Source organism: Accipiter gentilis, chromosome 24 (genome assembly GCF_929443795.1).
Source record: "Accipiter gentilis chromosome 24, bAccGen1.1, whole genome shotgun sequence".
Taxonomy (NCBI): Eukaryota; Metazoa; Chordata; class Aves; order Accipitriformes; family Accipitridae; genus Astur; species Astur gentilis.
Window position 1 is genome coordinate 4,112,897 of NC_064903.1, and position 16,323 is coordinate 4,129,219.

A 16,323-nucleotide genomic window follows, 5' to 3' on the forward strand; every position below is an offset into this window, starting at 1 on the left:
CACCCAGTTTTATGGCCCTCGGGGGTTCCAGCTGACCAACGTACACACCCTGCTCGTCACTGCCCATGTGCAGACCTTGTGTTCTGGGTGCAGGTAATATACTCAAGCCTTTTCTTCATTCTACAATGCCACTGTAATTACCCAAATCTCAATTACTGCGCTCCCAAAACTCATTTGTGTCATCAGTAGTAATTAACTGAAATCGCAAATTCTCCTGAACTTACTTGGTGCCTTTTGTGACATTTGGACAGGCAGATTTCTGTTATATTTCCCCACAGAGTGCGATACATGTCAAGAAATGCTACACCCCTGCCCTCTAGTTCCCGCCTGGGTAGCACATCTTCAGAGGATTGGGATTGATTCCCAAGGCTGGGTGCTCTCTCTGGAGCTTGTGACTGGATGTGGGGGGCTGCCAGCAGATTTTTCTTTGAAAGTGAAGGGAGATACGTTGCAGCAGTGGTGTGCTGTGGTGCTACCATACAGTGAGAGGTCTGTGCGTGAAATTAGCCCTGGAGCCTTGCTCTAGACTGGCAGGCAGCTTAATTGCTTTTTGTTAGCAAGCTAAAGTATTCATTTGAAGGTGTAGAACTGTTTGTCTTTTTGCTGGCTTTGGCCTAATTACATATAACCCATGGACTTGAATCAAGTTGTTAATATTCATCGGGTGTTTGTAGAGCCTCTGAAGGGAAGCACTTGATGTGCTCTGGCTTCACATGCTGCATCTTTCTTCTGTTGTTAGACGAGACAAAGCTAATTCTCCATCCTAGAGCCCAATCCTGCAAACTCCCGCTCATACAAGTCTCATCAGCAGGATCAGAAGGTTAATCCTTTCTGTTGTTGTTAATCTTTGAAAACCCTGATATTTAGCTGACTCTGTGTACCACCATGGCCAAACCACTCCAGCACTTACTCAGAGGAGCAGAAACATTACATTTAAGTAAAAGAGATGAGCTTGCAATCTGTAGATGACCCCTGGCTGATTTAAGATATTACAGGGAATTTGCTGGCATTTGTATGGGTAGGTTCTGTTTTCTTTGGTGTAGTTAACACACCAGTGCCCCGCATGACAGGTCAATAATTCTCTGCCCATTACGTGCGAGGCAGCACAGGAAGGTTTGTTCTTGCTACATGATAGAAGTTGAAGTATCCAGATGGAACCACGTAGGTTGCAGCCCCCTGCATTATCCCATCTTTTATTTAGGCCTGACAAGCTCAATTAGCATTATCTTGTGCTTCTGCATCGAGGGGACTTCTGCTAAAAAGGCAGAAGAAAAGAGGAAAAGTGAAAGATAAAGGAAAAATATTACTGAGGAAAAAGCAGTGAAAAACTAAAGGGATTTATCTGGGAAGAGCTTTCACCTGATATTGAGCAATGGGAACAGCTATATTAAGAATCCTCTGAAACATGACCTTTTAGATGCCAATGCTTCACCGATTCCCTTTTCAACACGCTGCAATCTAGCAAATAAGTTGATGCTGATTATAGAGGTGAAACAGGATACATACAACTCTATCCAGTGAAATGGGAAGATGTCTAATAACCTGGATGCTGAGCTGTGGCTCCTCATCTGCATTTCTGTTCTCTGGTCCAGTCCCCCACAGCTCCTCAGCTGTAGACCCTGCTTTCAGAATCTGAGGAAGAAACAGGGGCTTCGTCTCCTGCATCGGTGCAATCTGCACGGCTCAAGATTCACTTAGAGACTTGAGCGATCTCATACATTTATAATGGTTCCCTTCCTTTTGGCTCAAGGATATATTTAAATGATGGGGGTGTTTAGCTAGGATGTTTCATTTTTGAGCTATTTTTCTGGTTTTGGCAACTAAGCTCATGCATTGCATTTAAGTGACTATGCAGGCAGGCTGACTTCCAGAGGTGTCGGGCACCTGCTTTTCCCACTGGTGCTATGACCTTTACAGACTCAGTAGAAGACTGTCCAGCTTCTAGTCCAGCTCCACTCCTCCGCTGAGGAAAGGCACTTTATGACCAGTCATAAAAGAGCAAAACACTAAAGCATTTGGTACCTGAATACATGTACATGGTTTCATTGCTTAACTATGGAAGATTAAGAATGATAATTTTATTCTTTTTGTTACTTGAGAAAGGGATATAAGGGCTTTGTATATATGTGCATAAAAAAGTTGTAAAGCTGAAGGAGATACAGTGAGTCTCAGAGCTTTGATTCAGGGAAATTCCAGCAACACATGAAAACAGCTCCCAGGGTCAGACCAATAATGAATTTACAGTTATTACCCCTTTTGGTCAGCTCGATGTGACCAGATATTCTGGTAAATATTTTTGTAGCATAGGAGTCATCGGCAAAGACTATCAAATGTGCTTTGTGATTATTCATAATCAGAGCTCAGATCTAAAAGTTACAAATGGCCCAAATAACACATTAAATAAATTGTTAGACCTTTAAATAACTTTGTCGCAGCTGACATCACATTTCCCAGCTAAAATCACATCCTCATAATGGCACAGACTGGATCCTGGGATCTGAAATTCACATGTGGATCCAAACTGGAATTTTTCTTCTTGGGACTAATTTCTCTTGGGGGGAAAAAAACCAAACCAACAAACAAACAAGAAATAAATAGAGGGCTACAGAGAAGTACCTGATTTTCCTTTGTATCTGGCTCCTACCAGTCCAGCAATAAACTTCAAGACGTTTCTTCCATGGAAGAGTCAAATCCCAGGCTGACCAGCTATGGAGAAAAAAAATCAAAGATAATATTCTGGAAATAGTACAAGTAGAAATGAGGCAAAGCTCTCTTTTTTTTTTTTTTTTTTTTTTTTTTTTTTTTTTTTTTTTTTTTGCCTTGGTACTAACAGAGTCATCAACATTTAAGCACTTTGCCTTAGACATACCTTCTCAGACTACCATTTCTCTACAGGTATGTGTGAATTACTTGATTTTGACCTGGCTGGAGGTAGTTAACATTATCAGCACAGATGCACCTTATCTCTCTGACTTTCAGCATGAAAAGAGGCTCTTATTAGGCAGCGATAAAGGAGAGAGAATGGATGGTAGGAAGAACAAAGCCTCAGTGATATCCTTCTCATTGTTTCCTCCTGCTGAGGCTTTTTTAGAGAACTATTTGTCTGCATGACCTTCCTACTGATCTGATTTATTTGACTATTAAAATAAAAACTGAACTTTGCTGGAATATGACTGAAGAAAAAAAAAGGTGTCAGTTCAAGTAATTCAACTGCACTAAAACCAGCACAGTCCACAGTTCTCTGTGTGTCTCAAATATAATATTCCCTGGCCTTCTCATTAGCTATCGTTGTTTCCATCCAATATGCTGGTAGGAGATGAAAGGTAATTGATATATATAACCTAAATGCATTGTGGAATGTAGTGCATTGCAAGCTATAATAAAAATGTTAATTATTAATATATTCTGCACATAGAAGATATAAATAGCAGAGATGCTAAAGCATGCATTTTCCAAGTACAAACAAACTGATTCCCCAGAGCTGGGAAAATCAGCCAGCTCGCAGTGTGGACGTCTGTTCTGGGGAAGCAATGGCCAGTGCAGCAGCTCATCTAATAGGTCTGCTGTGGTTGTGGAGTCACTCAGGAGTGAATGCCCATGCTCTTCGCTTGACCTTGTGTATTCAGAAGCCATTAGCAGTTTTCTTTTCCATTGCAGCCAGTGACCTACCCCATTTTCATAGTTTCCATGATTTTGGAGCCTCTTCGGCTATTCTCCAAAGATGGAGTCCTTTATCCATCTTACTATAAAATGCAGTTGCTGTGGTATATGTCTTGTTGACGCTGAACTGGCCATTCCCTTGGTCTGTTTGAAGTGATGGACCTCGGACACTGCAAAATTAATGAAGCTTTTCTTAACTTCCTCTCTTACAGTGTGTTCTTTTTTGGGCTCTACCATGACTGGGATCTTCATACAGCTTTCAAGTTTTTAAGGCTTGCAATCCCATTGATGGCTTTTCTGAAATTTCTGCTATGTAAAAATTTAGATTTTGGGTTTTTTCTCCTTTGTGCTGTGTTTGATTTCCTCACCTAAGGGCCTTGCTGCTTTCTGCCTCTTAGCAGATAAGGATAGCTCTTTTCTGAAATCAAGTCTTTACCTGTACCCTGGCCCAAGAATTCACTTTTCTTGTATCCCAGTGCTGGTATTTATTTATGAGTCTTTCTTCAGGACCTGCCTATGCTTCATGAACATCCTTTTCTGTGCTGGAACCAGAAGGTGCCCCGCATCCCCAGCTGAGCTGCTGCCTGGGGAGCAGCTCTCCCTTCTCGCCCTGCACGTCCTGCCCTTGCCCATTTGCCTGCATTGCGTGCTGGTGCATGGGGTTTCCTTTATGGCTCTCCCGGCATGTTTTCCCACATATTGGAGCGCTCCTTCGCTATGTATGTGCTGGTTTGCATCTGCCGTGGGCTTTTTCTCCCCTGGGTATTGCCTCTTCAAAGCTGTGTGTGGTTGGCGCGGGGCCGCTGCAGCTTCCCTGGTGTGAATGTCTGGTTGCTGGTCAGGACTTCGTTTGCTTTACCCAGTGCAGCATGTGATTTTGTGCTAGACAGTACTTTCATCTCCTCTCTGGCTGTCTTATTCCCCAACTGTTCTAATTGCTTTTTCTAATGCTAGATTGTCCTCCTTTAGTAATTTTTCTTGTATTATTTTTGAGATTGATCCTATTAAGTTCTTATCCTTCAGTATGTCATCCCCAGCTTTGAAAGCAAAGTCATTTGTTGTGAACTGCAGCTGAATTACCTATGCATTAATTGCCTTTGTAGGTCCCTGATTTTTCTCATAGACTTTTTTTTCTTTCTATGACATATTTTTCTTTGAAAAATATTAAGCATCATTTACCTCAAATAGCCTGCTTGGATTTTTGCTGCTTGCTTCTCTGAGCTTGTCATTAAACCCCCAAGCTCTGCTGATGTTATTACCAGTTTGCCCAACACATATTACAAAATTAACAGCTCTAAAACTGCACAAGAGTTGTCTGTGTCAGGCTCTGTAAAGATTAACTTTCTCCTGACCCTCTTCCTGTAATGCTTTCTGTTCAGGACACACAAGGGTGTAGTTCTTGTGCTAGCCTGCTTGAAAGCCATTGCTGATATATTTTCTGTGCTGTTTCCTGCTCTGGGTTTTGCAATGAGCAATAAAGAGGCACGTGAGATAGAAATACACTAAATAGCATTTAATGACTTCTGTACTTCACAGCGCAGCTAATTACACAGCAAAAAAAGCACGTTTGAAGTTCCTGTGCCTCTCAGGCAACTAGCCCCCCTGCTCCATAGGCTGCAAGTAAGATAGATATGTCAGCGAGCGCATTTTAAAGGCGAATGCTGCATCTCCTCCTTCCTTCCTGGAGGAAAGTACTATAGCTTGGGCACTTCCTAATCTTGTGGGGCTGCTGCCGGCACCTCCTGGGACAGCAGCAGACAGCAGTCCTGCTACGCCTGATGTAGAAATCATGCCGGCTTCTGTCAGCATTCCTGGCCTAACGGGAAGGCTTCCCGACTCAGCCACGGCCAGACAGCCTGGTCCTGAGGGCATTGTCACAGCTATCTATATCTGCATCTGACAGGCAGCAGCCTGATTTCCAGCTTAGCCCACTGACTGCTGTATAATAAAACACAAGATAGGCACACACAGCCCTTTTTGTGCCAGCTAGAAAGACGCTAGATATCTTTATACATTATTCTTTCCAAATGGGCGTGGGGAGGATTTGCATCCCAGGAACACACTTAGAGGAAGGGGCAGAAGCCCTTGTGCAGCTCTGTGTAGCGTAGAAGAGCTTAAGTAACTGATTATCTTGTGATTGTTTCACAGTGGGAAAGTTTGAAGATCTCAAGAGTGCCTGGCTGCTGAGCATTACCACCACCTCAGCATTATGTTTTAGCTGAGTGTTTGTACCATGGCTCTGTACCAGCCTAATCCAGAGCTAACCACAGTGTGCAGCAGCAGAGCGCAGGGAGCTGCCATAATCCATTTCAGCCTATCGGCCCTGAGCTAATGTAAACTCAGGACTATCCCAGTGCTTTCCGGGAGCTAAATCAAGAGTCACGAGATTAAGCTCCTGTGCCCCAATTTGCCACAGGCTTCCCATGGGACAGCCCTGTGCCCCAATTTGCCACAGGCTTCCCATGGGACAGCCCTGTGCTTCAGCTCCTCTGTGCTAAAAGTAACAGCGTTTTCCTCCATCAGCTTTCCAGCCACAAGGGAGCTGAAATACTAAACACATGAAGAGGTTGAGGAACCTAGAGGCTGCAGCAGTGGTAGCCATCTCATACAGAGAACTGAAGCTGTCTTCCATCACTGGAGTCTGCTGGCTGGGTCAGTACCAGCTGAGAAACTGGCTGTTACTTGGCAAAGTATGATCTAAACCATATGGCCCAGCAAGGAGATGGTGATGGAAATCTTTATAGAAAACATTTCACAAAATGTAAACAACAGATTTTCTACACAGAGATGAAGATGGAGATTAATGCTTGAATTATCCTGGATAATTAGTGTAGCAGGTAATTATTTAAAATCTGGCACATCTGTGAATACATCACTTTGACTGAATTAGAAAATCCTCACAACTGCTACAGTAAGATGGCTTCAGCGATCCCACGGGGAAATCTTTATGGGAGATTAATTCTCACTTCAAATGGCAGAGATTTGCAAGAGGATTATGTGGCCAGTATGACACATTCGCATTGTGATAGTAAGTGATACAGTTTTTTTTCCTCACAGAGAAGCCGAGTGCTGGTTTCTTTGAGTTCATGTGTTCTTTGAGCTTGAGGGCTCAAGCCCTCTTAAGGAGTGTTTTATAGCTGAAATGATGAGCAGTGCTTGAAAGAAAATGGTGACAAGAACAAGGGCAAGAGCAGCAGAAGCTCAAAGAGAGGACAGTGGAATCCAAACCTGGATTTAAATTCCTAAAGCAACAAGGTCACACTTCCAAAGCTAGTGGATATGTTTCTTTAGCTTATTATGAATGTTACCAAACAGTTGTAGTCTAAGAACATTGTATGAGACAGCACGGGTCTGCGAGGATCCTGTCCTCGCTGCGCAGTGGATCTGCTTGAAGCCCCTTGCCATGGCAGAGCACTGCAGGGCACACCTCGCACCGCCGAGCTCCCCTTGGCACATGAACTCTCACTGTATTGGTATTCAGGAGCTCGCTTTGAGTATTCACCTACATGCAATCTTTGCAACAGCTCTGATGCAAAGCAGGCTCAGACTCGGGCAGCTCTCAAAAATGTAAATCTTGCCAAATGGCCTGCAGTCACTGGGGAGATGCACCAAAAACCTGCAGCATGTCTGGTGGTCCGCTGGGCCACGTTCATAGCCCATGCAATGACTCAGGTACTGGTTATAACTCACGAGTGCTTCAGGTTTGAATTGGGTATCGAATGATTGCTGAAGCACGGTACTCTTGGTACTCAACACAGGGAGGAGAGTTAGGAAAGTAGCAGTTTTGTGTGCAGATTTCACTACTTACAGCACTAAAGAGAGCTCTAACCAAGAAAATGGTGGTTTCCTGGCACACAAAGACATTCTCAGTAAAATTGAAATGTCTCTTTGCTATATATTTCGAACACAAAACTGCTGCCAGGAGCTCTCATCTGATTTTTCTCAGGTTCTCAGAACATCAAGGTGAGTAATTGAGACAGGCAGAGTTTATAAACCCTAGGGAATTCACAGCGGCAGAAAAGAGAAAAAGAAAAGATACTTTGAGCTTTGTACAGAGGGTCTAGTCTTTTAAGAGAGGTTATATTGCATTCCTTGACTAAGACTGCACAGGAACAAATACAGGTGGGGCTGAAGCCAGCATCCACCAGCCTCACCCACAGACACATTTAGATCAACAGTGATTTGTTCAGACCAACCACAAAACTTCCCCAATGAGAAACTCCTGCTAAGTTTCACAGCAAAGCCCCACACTTGCATTTAGCCCCTAGTCAAGCCCATGTAGTCCCCTTAAGCTATTTTAAAATGGAATAACAAAACCCCAAAACACTCTGTGCAGAAAAACTAATTTGCAATCCCCAAACTACAGATTTGCCTTATCCTCCTCTACAAACAGCATCCAACATCCACTACTAAATTGCTGCTGCCTAGGACATGCCCTTTTTATAATGGGCTGAAGGAATTGCTACCAAGTCACCACACCTGATCCGACCACCAACACTGGACATTTGATGGACCTTTGTAGAAGGGAAGGGTGGATTTATAGCCTTCTCCAAACTACCTTCTCCCTTCTGACTCCTCAATAGGACATTTACATCTACTTCTGTATTGACAAAGAACTTTAAATATATGTCTGTATCCAAAATAACAGGTTTTGCAATCTCCTTCAGCTACTGCCTTGCCCTAGACTGTCCAGCTGCCCCAGATAGTGCTATCAGTGTTGCCAGGTGTCTGTAGTTTCTGCACACCCTGAGAAAGGCTTACTCACAGTTGGGCTGAATAACTCAATGCTGGTCTCATGCAGCTATTCCCCTGCAAAAGGCTTTAGATGCATGAACCAGCAATGTACCCCTTCTCTGCTAAGAGAGGTTTGATCTCCTGCCTCCATTGCATACAGCATGTCGTCCCCAGTAGCCCCTTGGCTCAGCTGGTGTGTGATGCCAGTCGTTCTTTTTCCGAAGACTGTTTCTACTGAATTTGCCCAGACCAGGAAACATTCAGGTAGGAAGATGGGCACGAGTGAGGCTTTAGGATTGAGCAGGGAGCAGCCAGCCCTGCTTCTGGAAGAGGCTGGGACAGCTCTGCCTTTAACTGTGAGCAGTTATTAGGCAGGAGTCATCCCATGGGCTGGTTGTGGAGCTCAGAGCACTAACCCAGAGTCTGGGAAGGAAGAACAGCAGCTGCCTGACACCAGCTTGTCCTGCTCTTCTCTAGCTCTAGCTCTGGTGAGCTTGCTGTGGCCTGCAGGTAGAGATAAATGAAGAAAAAATGAGCAAACAAATTTTTTTTGGTGGGGTGGCAGTTATTTCTACTGCTGTAAACTGCATTTTTTACTACCTGGAACATGGGGATACTGCAATTTTCCTGCTTATGGGGTCTGATAGTGTATGAGGCAAACAGGAGCATGGCAGCCTGCTTCTCTGGGTCTACCTACAGCTTGAAAACAGCCCTTTTGGTAAGCTGGCAGGGGATGGTAGTGTTCTGGGCTGATTCAGACCATCTGCAGAGACAAATGTGCTCCTGGGCCACTAAGGAAGTATTTTTAAATTGATTGCTGCACATAATTTGAATACACTACTAAAATGGAATTCAGCTGCACCTAACTGTCAAAATGTAAGCGTATTTTACCCATGTCGGAGCACTGGAGCGTAGCCAGAAAGCCAGTGTAGTAATTTTTGGGGCATGATGTTCAGCCATATTTTATTGAACTCCCTGTCCTACACGTTGCTGCTTGTTTCTGAGAGCTGCTGCCCTGCAGCCCAGCATCCTTGACTCAAGAGGGCTGCTTGTTGCAACCTGGCTGAAATCTCCTCAGAACCTTAAAATCCTGCATTGTCCTTTTCTCCTACCTTGTGCTGTTACTTGGCCTAAATCATCATGGCTTTGGTTTAATCTCATGTCAGATACCGTTAGCGTAAATGCTGAACAGCTAAAATGTCATAACCATCAGCTTAGCACTATACTCTGCAATGACAACAATACCCAAATTTACCATTTAAATTCACTGTATGATTATAAGCTGTGTTCAGCATTGCTTGGCTTGAAGGCTTCAAACTATTTCCTTCCTTTTCTGTCTAATGTCAGAATTTCTGCAGAACATACAAAACAGTGGCATTTTTTAACTTTAAGACTAGTATGAAACAGCCTGAAATCCATTTTGAATAGCTGCAGTATCTCTCTGAATCCAGGCTGCAAGCAGATGTCTCTGCCCAGATGTTGAAGGGAATATGCAGTTTGTTACTGGGCAGGACAGCCTGTTGACTCCACGGACTAGACTGCAAATAGCTTGATTTGGGGATCACCTTTTTTGCAGTCTGTAAGGTCAATGTCTTGTATAGACTTAGTATTCCTTTCCTGGTGACTGTAGGGACTGTGTGCCTATCTGTGCAGCTGGAAAATGATGCTGTTAACTTCCCCCTTTCCTTGGTTGGGATGAAAAACACTAGAGCACAGCAAGCTAGCATGGTGATAATATAAATGAAAAATACACACAAACCAAACAGTAATATGTCTCCCATTTTATGTAAGGATAATGCAGAGGCAAGATTTAAAATATGGCACGCATAAAATGTGTTACTTCCCTCTAAGAGCTGAATTAATGGATGCTATAAAAAAGAAACGAAATCAAAAAACACCATGAAATATCTTTTTCCAGGGAAGAATGTGAGAATTCATTGGATTTGGACATGAGAAACAGCAATCTGTGATAATAAAAGTGCTAGCAAAAAAACAAACAAACAAACAAACAAAAAGTGTTTTCTTGCTTCTTGTATTGGCGAACTAATAAGCACAACCTCTAAAGGATGAAGCCAGGCGTTAGCATGTGAAATTATTTTTGTGGAATATTGCGATCATCTCATTTTTCAGTGATTGGTGTTTTTACACTCTAGCTACATGTCACACCGGTTTTATTTATATTATTTTTTTTTAACTACACCTGCAGCAAGGGAGATGGAAGAAGTGATACTGCTTTGTCTGCAGCTGGAGAAATCCTTTATTGCTCACATTGCCTCCTCAGCCCTGGGCATTTGTGTCAGGAAAGCCTGCCTGAAGCTGTTGATAGTCTCTTTCCTTCTCTCATAGGACCATGCAGATATTGAGTGGAAGTTTGCACGGACAAAGCTCTGGATGAGTTACTTCGATGAGGGTGCCACTCTGCCACCTCCTTTTAACATTGTCCCGAGTCCCAAGTCAGTTTGGTACCTTTGCAAGTGGATTCACAATCAGCTGTGCCCAGGAAACGACTCTGACAATGAACAGAAGAGGCATGAAAACCTCAAAACGTTCACAGTAAGGAGCTGCGTGGGTTTATACTTCATTTTTCGAGGGTGCTTGTGCATGTTCAGGATTGTGAGGGCCATTGCTCTGCTAGTGCAGTAGAAGGCTGCTGGATCCTTACCTGCTAAGAGTCATCAGGAGCTCTAAAGACAGGACTAAATAGGTAACATATCTGTGCCTTTCTCTTTCCAGGAACGGCACGCGGATAACCTGATTCAGAATCAACATTACCAGGTAAAGTCTTGAGCACATAAAGTCTTTACTTGCTGTTTCTTCTTCCTGCTCATTTTCTAATACCTCAATTCTTGCTTGCTTCTAGAATATATTTTGGAAGTATAGGTTCTCTAAGCGGATTTTGCTTATCATGGACTAAAACATTTCCTTATTAGAGGTGGGATGATTCAGTAGATCACTCCTAGCCTTTCACCCCCTCTGAAGTAGTAGAAACACTTGCCAGGTATCAGTCTGGCTGCTGAAGTCAAAGGTGACGTCCCCATTGCCATCAGAGGGACCAGGCTGTCACACCATCCTGATTAAAACTGTTTCTGCAGCACTTTTACACACTCTTGAATTGTTCCTCTTCTGCTCTTTTTTGCAAAGCATCCCCAACTCAAACAGTGGTTGCAATTTTCTTTTGTTTTGGACGGCTCAGGAAGGAGGAATGGTTCCTGTGTTGAATTTTGCTGGTTTTGTTTATTCTCAGCCTGCCTGTCATCAAGTACTCATTGAAGTCAACCTACAAAAGGATGAAACTGTATTAAAAACACCAGCTTCAGTATTTGAATTCAGGGTGATGTATTATGCCAGCATGCTGGAAGGAAAAAAATTCTCCAGAATGTTAGGTGGTACGTTAGGCTATACTGTCAAAAGCCATTAGTAATTTGTCTTACTTAAGACATCTCCTGCTTTTTGAAGAGTATTTTTATCTGCAGTTGATGTTTAACACAATTAGTCACCTCTGACAACAGACATTTGGTACTTTCTGACTGCACAGCACAGCTTATGGGTGCCAACAGTGGGAGCTCTTAAAAAACCTCCCAGTAAAACCTTGGTGTGGAGACCATCTTCATGCTGGGTGTTGCTCAGAATTATCCCTATTTATGAAACAGGGGAAATGAACGGAAGGTTTGCAGTAGTCTCTTCTTTACGTAGAGATCACCGTCTGTGTACGTTTGCTGGCACAGATAAACGTACAAGCTCGAAGTACCAGTTTTTGCTTAGATAAAGCCAGCAAGGAGGGACGCAAGCACGGAACAAAATGGATCTCATCCTACAAAAAACCTGTACTGTAACAAACAGCCCAGGTAACACAGAGGAGCAAAAGCCCTTAGAGACGGCACTGAGGGTGTGATTCAGTCCCTCCAGCACTGTCCATAGACACTGCAGCAGCCTTGAAAGGAGTTTCTAACCTGCCATTAGGGAACGCCCGGGGAGCTGGCAGGTGTGCTTTAACGTGAATGTGCATTGCCCCATGGGGTCCTGGCTGTTCTTCAGGTTAATTGTTGTCAACGTAGCCTGCTTGCCTTTCAAATACTCGATAAACAATCTTCAGATGGCAAGTTTAGCTTATCATGATACACAGCATATACACATGAGATTGGTAATCTTAAAAACTTTCAGCGGCTGAGATTAAATGGCTTGAGGACATTTAAGACCACCAAGAATTTTTTCGCAGTGAATTTTACATATACAAAACAAGTACAAAATACCTGCTTGCTGTAGTTAACAACTGAGCCTTCAAGATGGAAGGTAGATAACCATTTCCAAAGGTTTGTTCCGTTTAAAAGAAAGTGTTCTGTTTCAAATGGTAAGTGATTTTCTTTTTAGACAGCAGAGTCACAGGCCAGTCACTGTCTGTAAGAACTCAGTAAAATGCAGTAAGAACAGAGTTTGGTCTGAGCCAGCAGTTGAATCACTCGTATTGTTTCCTATTCCAGGAAGTGATAAGAAATCTTGTGAAAAGATATGTCGCAGCAATGATAAGGACTTCCAAAACCAATGAAGGTTTAACTGAAGAAAATTTCAAGGTAATTTATTATTCCTTAATAATAATTTATTATATTAATTCAAGTAGCCACTTGCAGAGTTTGCACTAACTTGTTAAGATGATTTGTAACCTGCTGTGGAGACAGGACTATTATGGGAGCTGGGAATATATTTGATGTGCATGTGGGGGGGTTTTTGAGCAGAGAAAATATTATTATTTGAGTGTCTTCTCATATGATCACCTCCTAGATTTAATATACAATATGTTATGTAGATAAAAGCATTGGAAAACAGTAGGAATGAAGTATCTGATTTGAGTCAGTATGACATTCCTAATCCTAACCTAGACAGAGCCAAAGAATAAGTCTCAATTAATGGATACGAAGAACACTTACCAACAAAGTTAGAGTTGGGCCTATCAACTAAACAGGATTCCTGCCATATTTCTAAATTTCAGTGGCGTTTCCCCTCTTCATAACTGTCTGATTTGACTTTTGGGGGGGGGGGGAGGGGAGTGGGGTGGGCAGAGGGGGCTGGCCAATTCTCAGGATTACCAATATTTTTGTGTGTGTGTGTGTTACTGAATAATTGAGATCTATGTGGTATTGTTGTAAGTGTGATTTGGTATCAGCCATTTGCATAACTCTGAACAGCTCTCCCAAGAGAACGTGATCATTCTTTCATGTCACAGATAAAGCTGCTGAGTGTAACTCATTTCTCCTCTTGCCCTAGGAATTAAAACAGGACATCTCAAGTTTTCGCTATGAAGTTCTTGACCTCTTAGGAAACAGGAAGCCCCAGAGGAGAAGTTATTCTACCAGCAGCACAGAGGTGTCCCAAAAGGATGAAACAAATGAGGATAGTGCTGGAGAAAAATCCAAAGCCAAGAGCGTGTCTTTCAATGTAGCCAACAAAAAAAAGGACTTCAATGTATCTGCTCTCATTAAAACTATGTCTGGGATTGATATGGTAGAAGAGAAGCCAAAAAGCAATGGGATCAGTAAGCGCTCTTTTGTCCGAAATGGAAATAGAGTTCAGAGACTTTCCAGCTCCAAGAAGGAGTCCTTTAAGAGACTGGGCCTGCTTTTCTCCAAGATGAACGGACACGTACCTGAACCAAATTCAGAACCCATGTACACTATTTCAGACGGAATTATTCAGCCCCACTACATGTGGAAGGATATTAAATATTCTCAGATTGATAAAGAGAAGGAAGAGAATTGTTCCAAAAGTGAAATTAACCTCAATGAGGTGGACTACAGTGGGAACACAAGACTTACAGGACAGAGCAAGGAGTGCCCTGTGGTTTGTACCAGCTCCCTTCACTGTGCTTCCAGTATTTGTTCCTCTAATTCCAAACTTATAGACTCGTCAGAGGATGTGTTTGATTCGTGGGGAGAGGCTTGTGACTTGTTTATAAACCAGTGGAAAGACGGGCAGGAGGATCACGTTACAACTCGGCTATAAGTAAAGCTATCTTAACATTCGCTGGAAAACTTGGCCAATTATTTGTAATGGTTTGCTCTCATCTGATTCAGCATTACTATTTCCTTTCTGTCCACAGGTGGAAAAAAAAGTGTAAAACTACTTCTGTTAATCTATTTTCTAGCCATCTGCACCTTTTTTAATTTACTTTTTTTACTAAACTAAAAGTTTCACCATTTATAAGGTCACTATAAACCACAGGAATCCCTTTGGATGCAGTCTTAGTCTTCAAACCCCACAGACTTCAGACATGCTGGTGGCCGAGTAAAGGATTTCTCCAGTGCTCTCATCATTATCCTATTGCTGCTGCTATCCAATACTATCGGCTCTGCATTCTGCTCAGTTTTCCTCATCAGCACAACCAGCTGGTGAGCAGTGGCTTAGCAGGAGGCTGCAAATCATATTTCAAGCCTTTTTAGAAAGGGTTTCAACTTATAACTGGCTTTCTGTTTTCTTTAAGCAATACAACCTCTGATTTTTTTCGGTTGTGTGTTTTTTCAGGTTCTTTATTATATTAATATTGTCTCCTTTCAGTAATAATTTACCCCTTTGATTATCCAGCTAGAACATGTTATGATTTGCTTATTTACCTAATTCCCATAAGAAATTCCTCCCACAGGGAGCAGAATGACCTTCCAGTTAGGCTGACAGTAGAAGCTGGCACCTGGCCTTGCTGCCAGGTTCTGTGTAGATGAACTGACCCAAAACCAGCTGTGGCTGCTTGAAACATAAACCTCAGTGCAGTTCTCATTTCTTGTGGGCTGAACTGAAACCCAGCCCTGAGCCTTGCCCTTACACCCTGCTCCTCAAGCTGTATCTGTTTTTTGAAATGCCTAATCTTACTTCCTCTGCTGCATTTGCTTTTTGCTGCCTCTCTGATGGATGTCAGGCTTTAGGAAGAAAACCATCATCCTGGTATATGGCAAGAGAGACTGTCTTCCCTGGGCCTGTGAGCTGCATTTCTGAAAAGCAACCTAAGCAATAGCAGCTCAAACTGCATCTCTGCAGTTCCTTTTCTAAGGCGCAACAAAAAGGAGTGCGGCAGATGTTACCTTTTATTTCCCCAGTTGCGGTAGTGTCCAGACAGGGCCTAGCGGTGTCACTGCTTTTGTCCTAAGGAGCATCAGAGAGGGGAGAAGACAACCCCATGAAGGGCAAAACGGTTGAATTTTTAACAGTGATTTTTTTTTTTTTTTTTTTTTAAAACAATGTGATACTTGAACTTTCTTCTGCAGTGTTGCTAAGAAACACAGATGATTGGCACTTACTTACCACCACTTCAGAGCTGTTATTAGTCAGCTGCTTTCTTGGAGAAAGCAAATCCTGACCGGGAGCTCAAAAATGGCGATTGTGTGTGACAGAACTTCGTTACTGCGCTCATGCAGTCACGCCTGAGGCTCCGTTCCCAGGAGAGGTTACATGAGCTGGAGCGTATCCCAAGGGTGGCTGCCAAAAATCACCTCTTCTGTGAACTGTGGTGTGAATTGCATTTGTAAAAGCTTAATGCTGGAAAATCTACACCTACTGTTGGCCTGGTCAGATTTTAGCAGCAAGGGGCAGGAGCAGCTCTCATGGCAGCACAGAGGGGCAGGAGGAGAAGGATTTCTCACCACGGCAGTCCCCCACAGAAGAGATGCTGGGATGTTTGCAGCTGGATACTCTGCCTGAGTTTTAAACCTGACTCCCTCCTCCTGTGAAGGAAAACCGCCTCGTGTTTCCCTTTGGGTACCTACAGCGTTACCTAAAGGTCATGATGGAGCAGCACGGACATCAGAGAGAGAAATGGGAACAATGCAGCCAGCTCCTGGAGCGGAGTTGCAGATGCCAACGCGCCGGACTCATGGGAAGTTTTCAATACAGACCTAAATCAGGGTGGAGACCGTGGCTCTAGGCCAGCTCTGGTGTCAGGAAAAATTA

General features: G+C 43.1%; 1 protein-coding gene across 1 annotated transcript in view; it reads left to right on the forward strand.

The window, feature by feature from the left end:
* TRPC5 (transient receptor potential cation channel subfamily C member 5) overlaps window positions 1–14,562 on the forward strand; it is a 95,926-nt gene extending 81,364 nt beyond the window's left edge. Inside the window, exons 8-11 of the mRNA XM_049827563.1 lie at window positions 10,741–10,947; window positions 11,128–11,169; window positions 12,873–12,962; window positions 13,654–14,562. Coding sequence (XP_049683520.1) covers window positions 10,741–10,947; window positions 11,128–11,169; window positions 12,873–12,962; window positions 13,654–14,388 — 1,074 coding nt within the window. The 3' untranslated portion in view covers window positions 14,389–14,562. The remainder of the gene's footprint in view (window positions 1–10,740; window positions 10,948–11,127; window positions 11,170–12,872; window positions 12,963–13,653) is intronic.
* The last annotated feature ends 1,761 nt before the right edge of the window (window positions 14,563–16,323 follow it).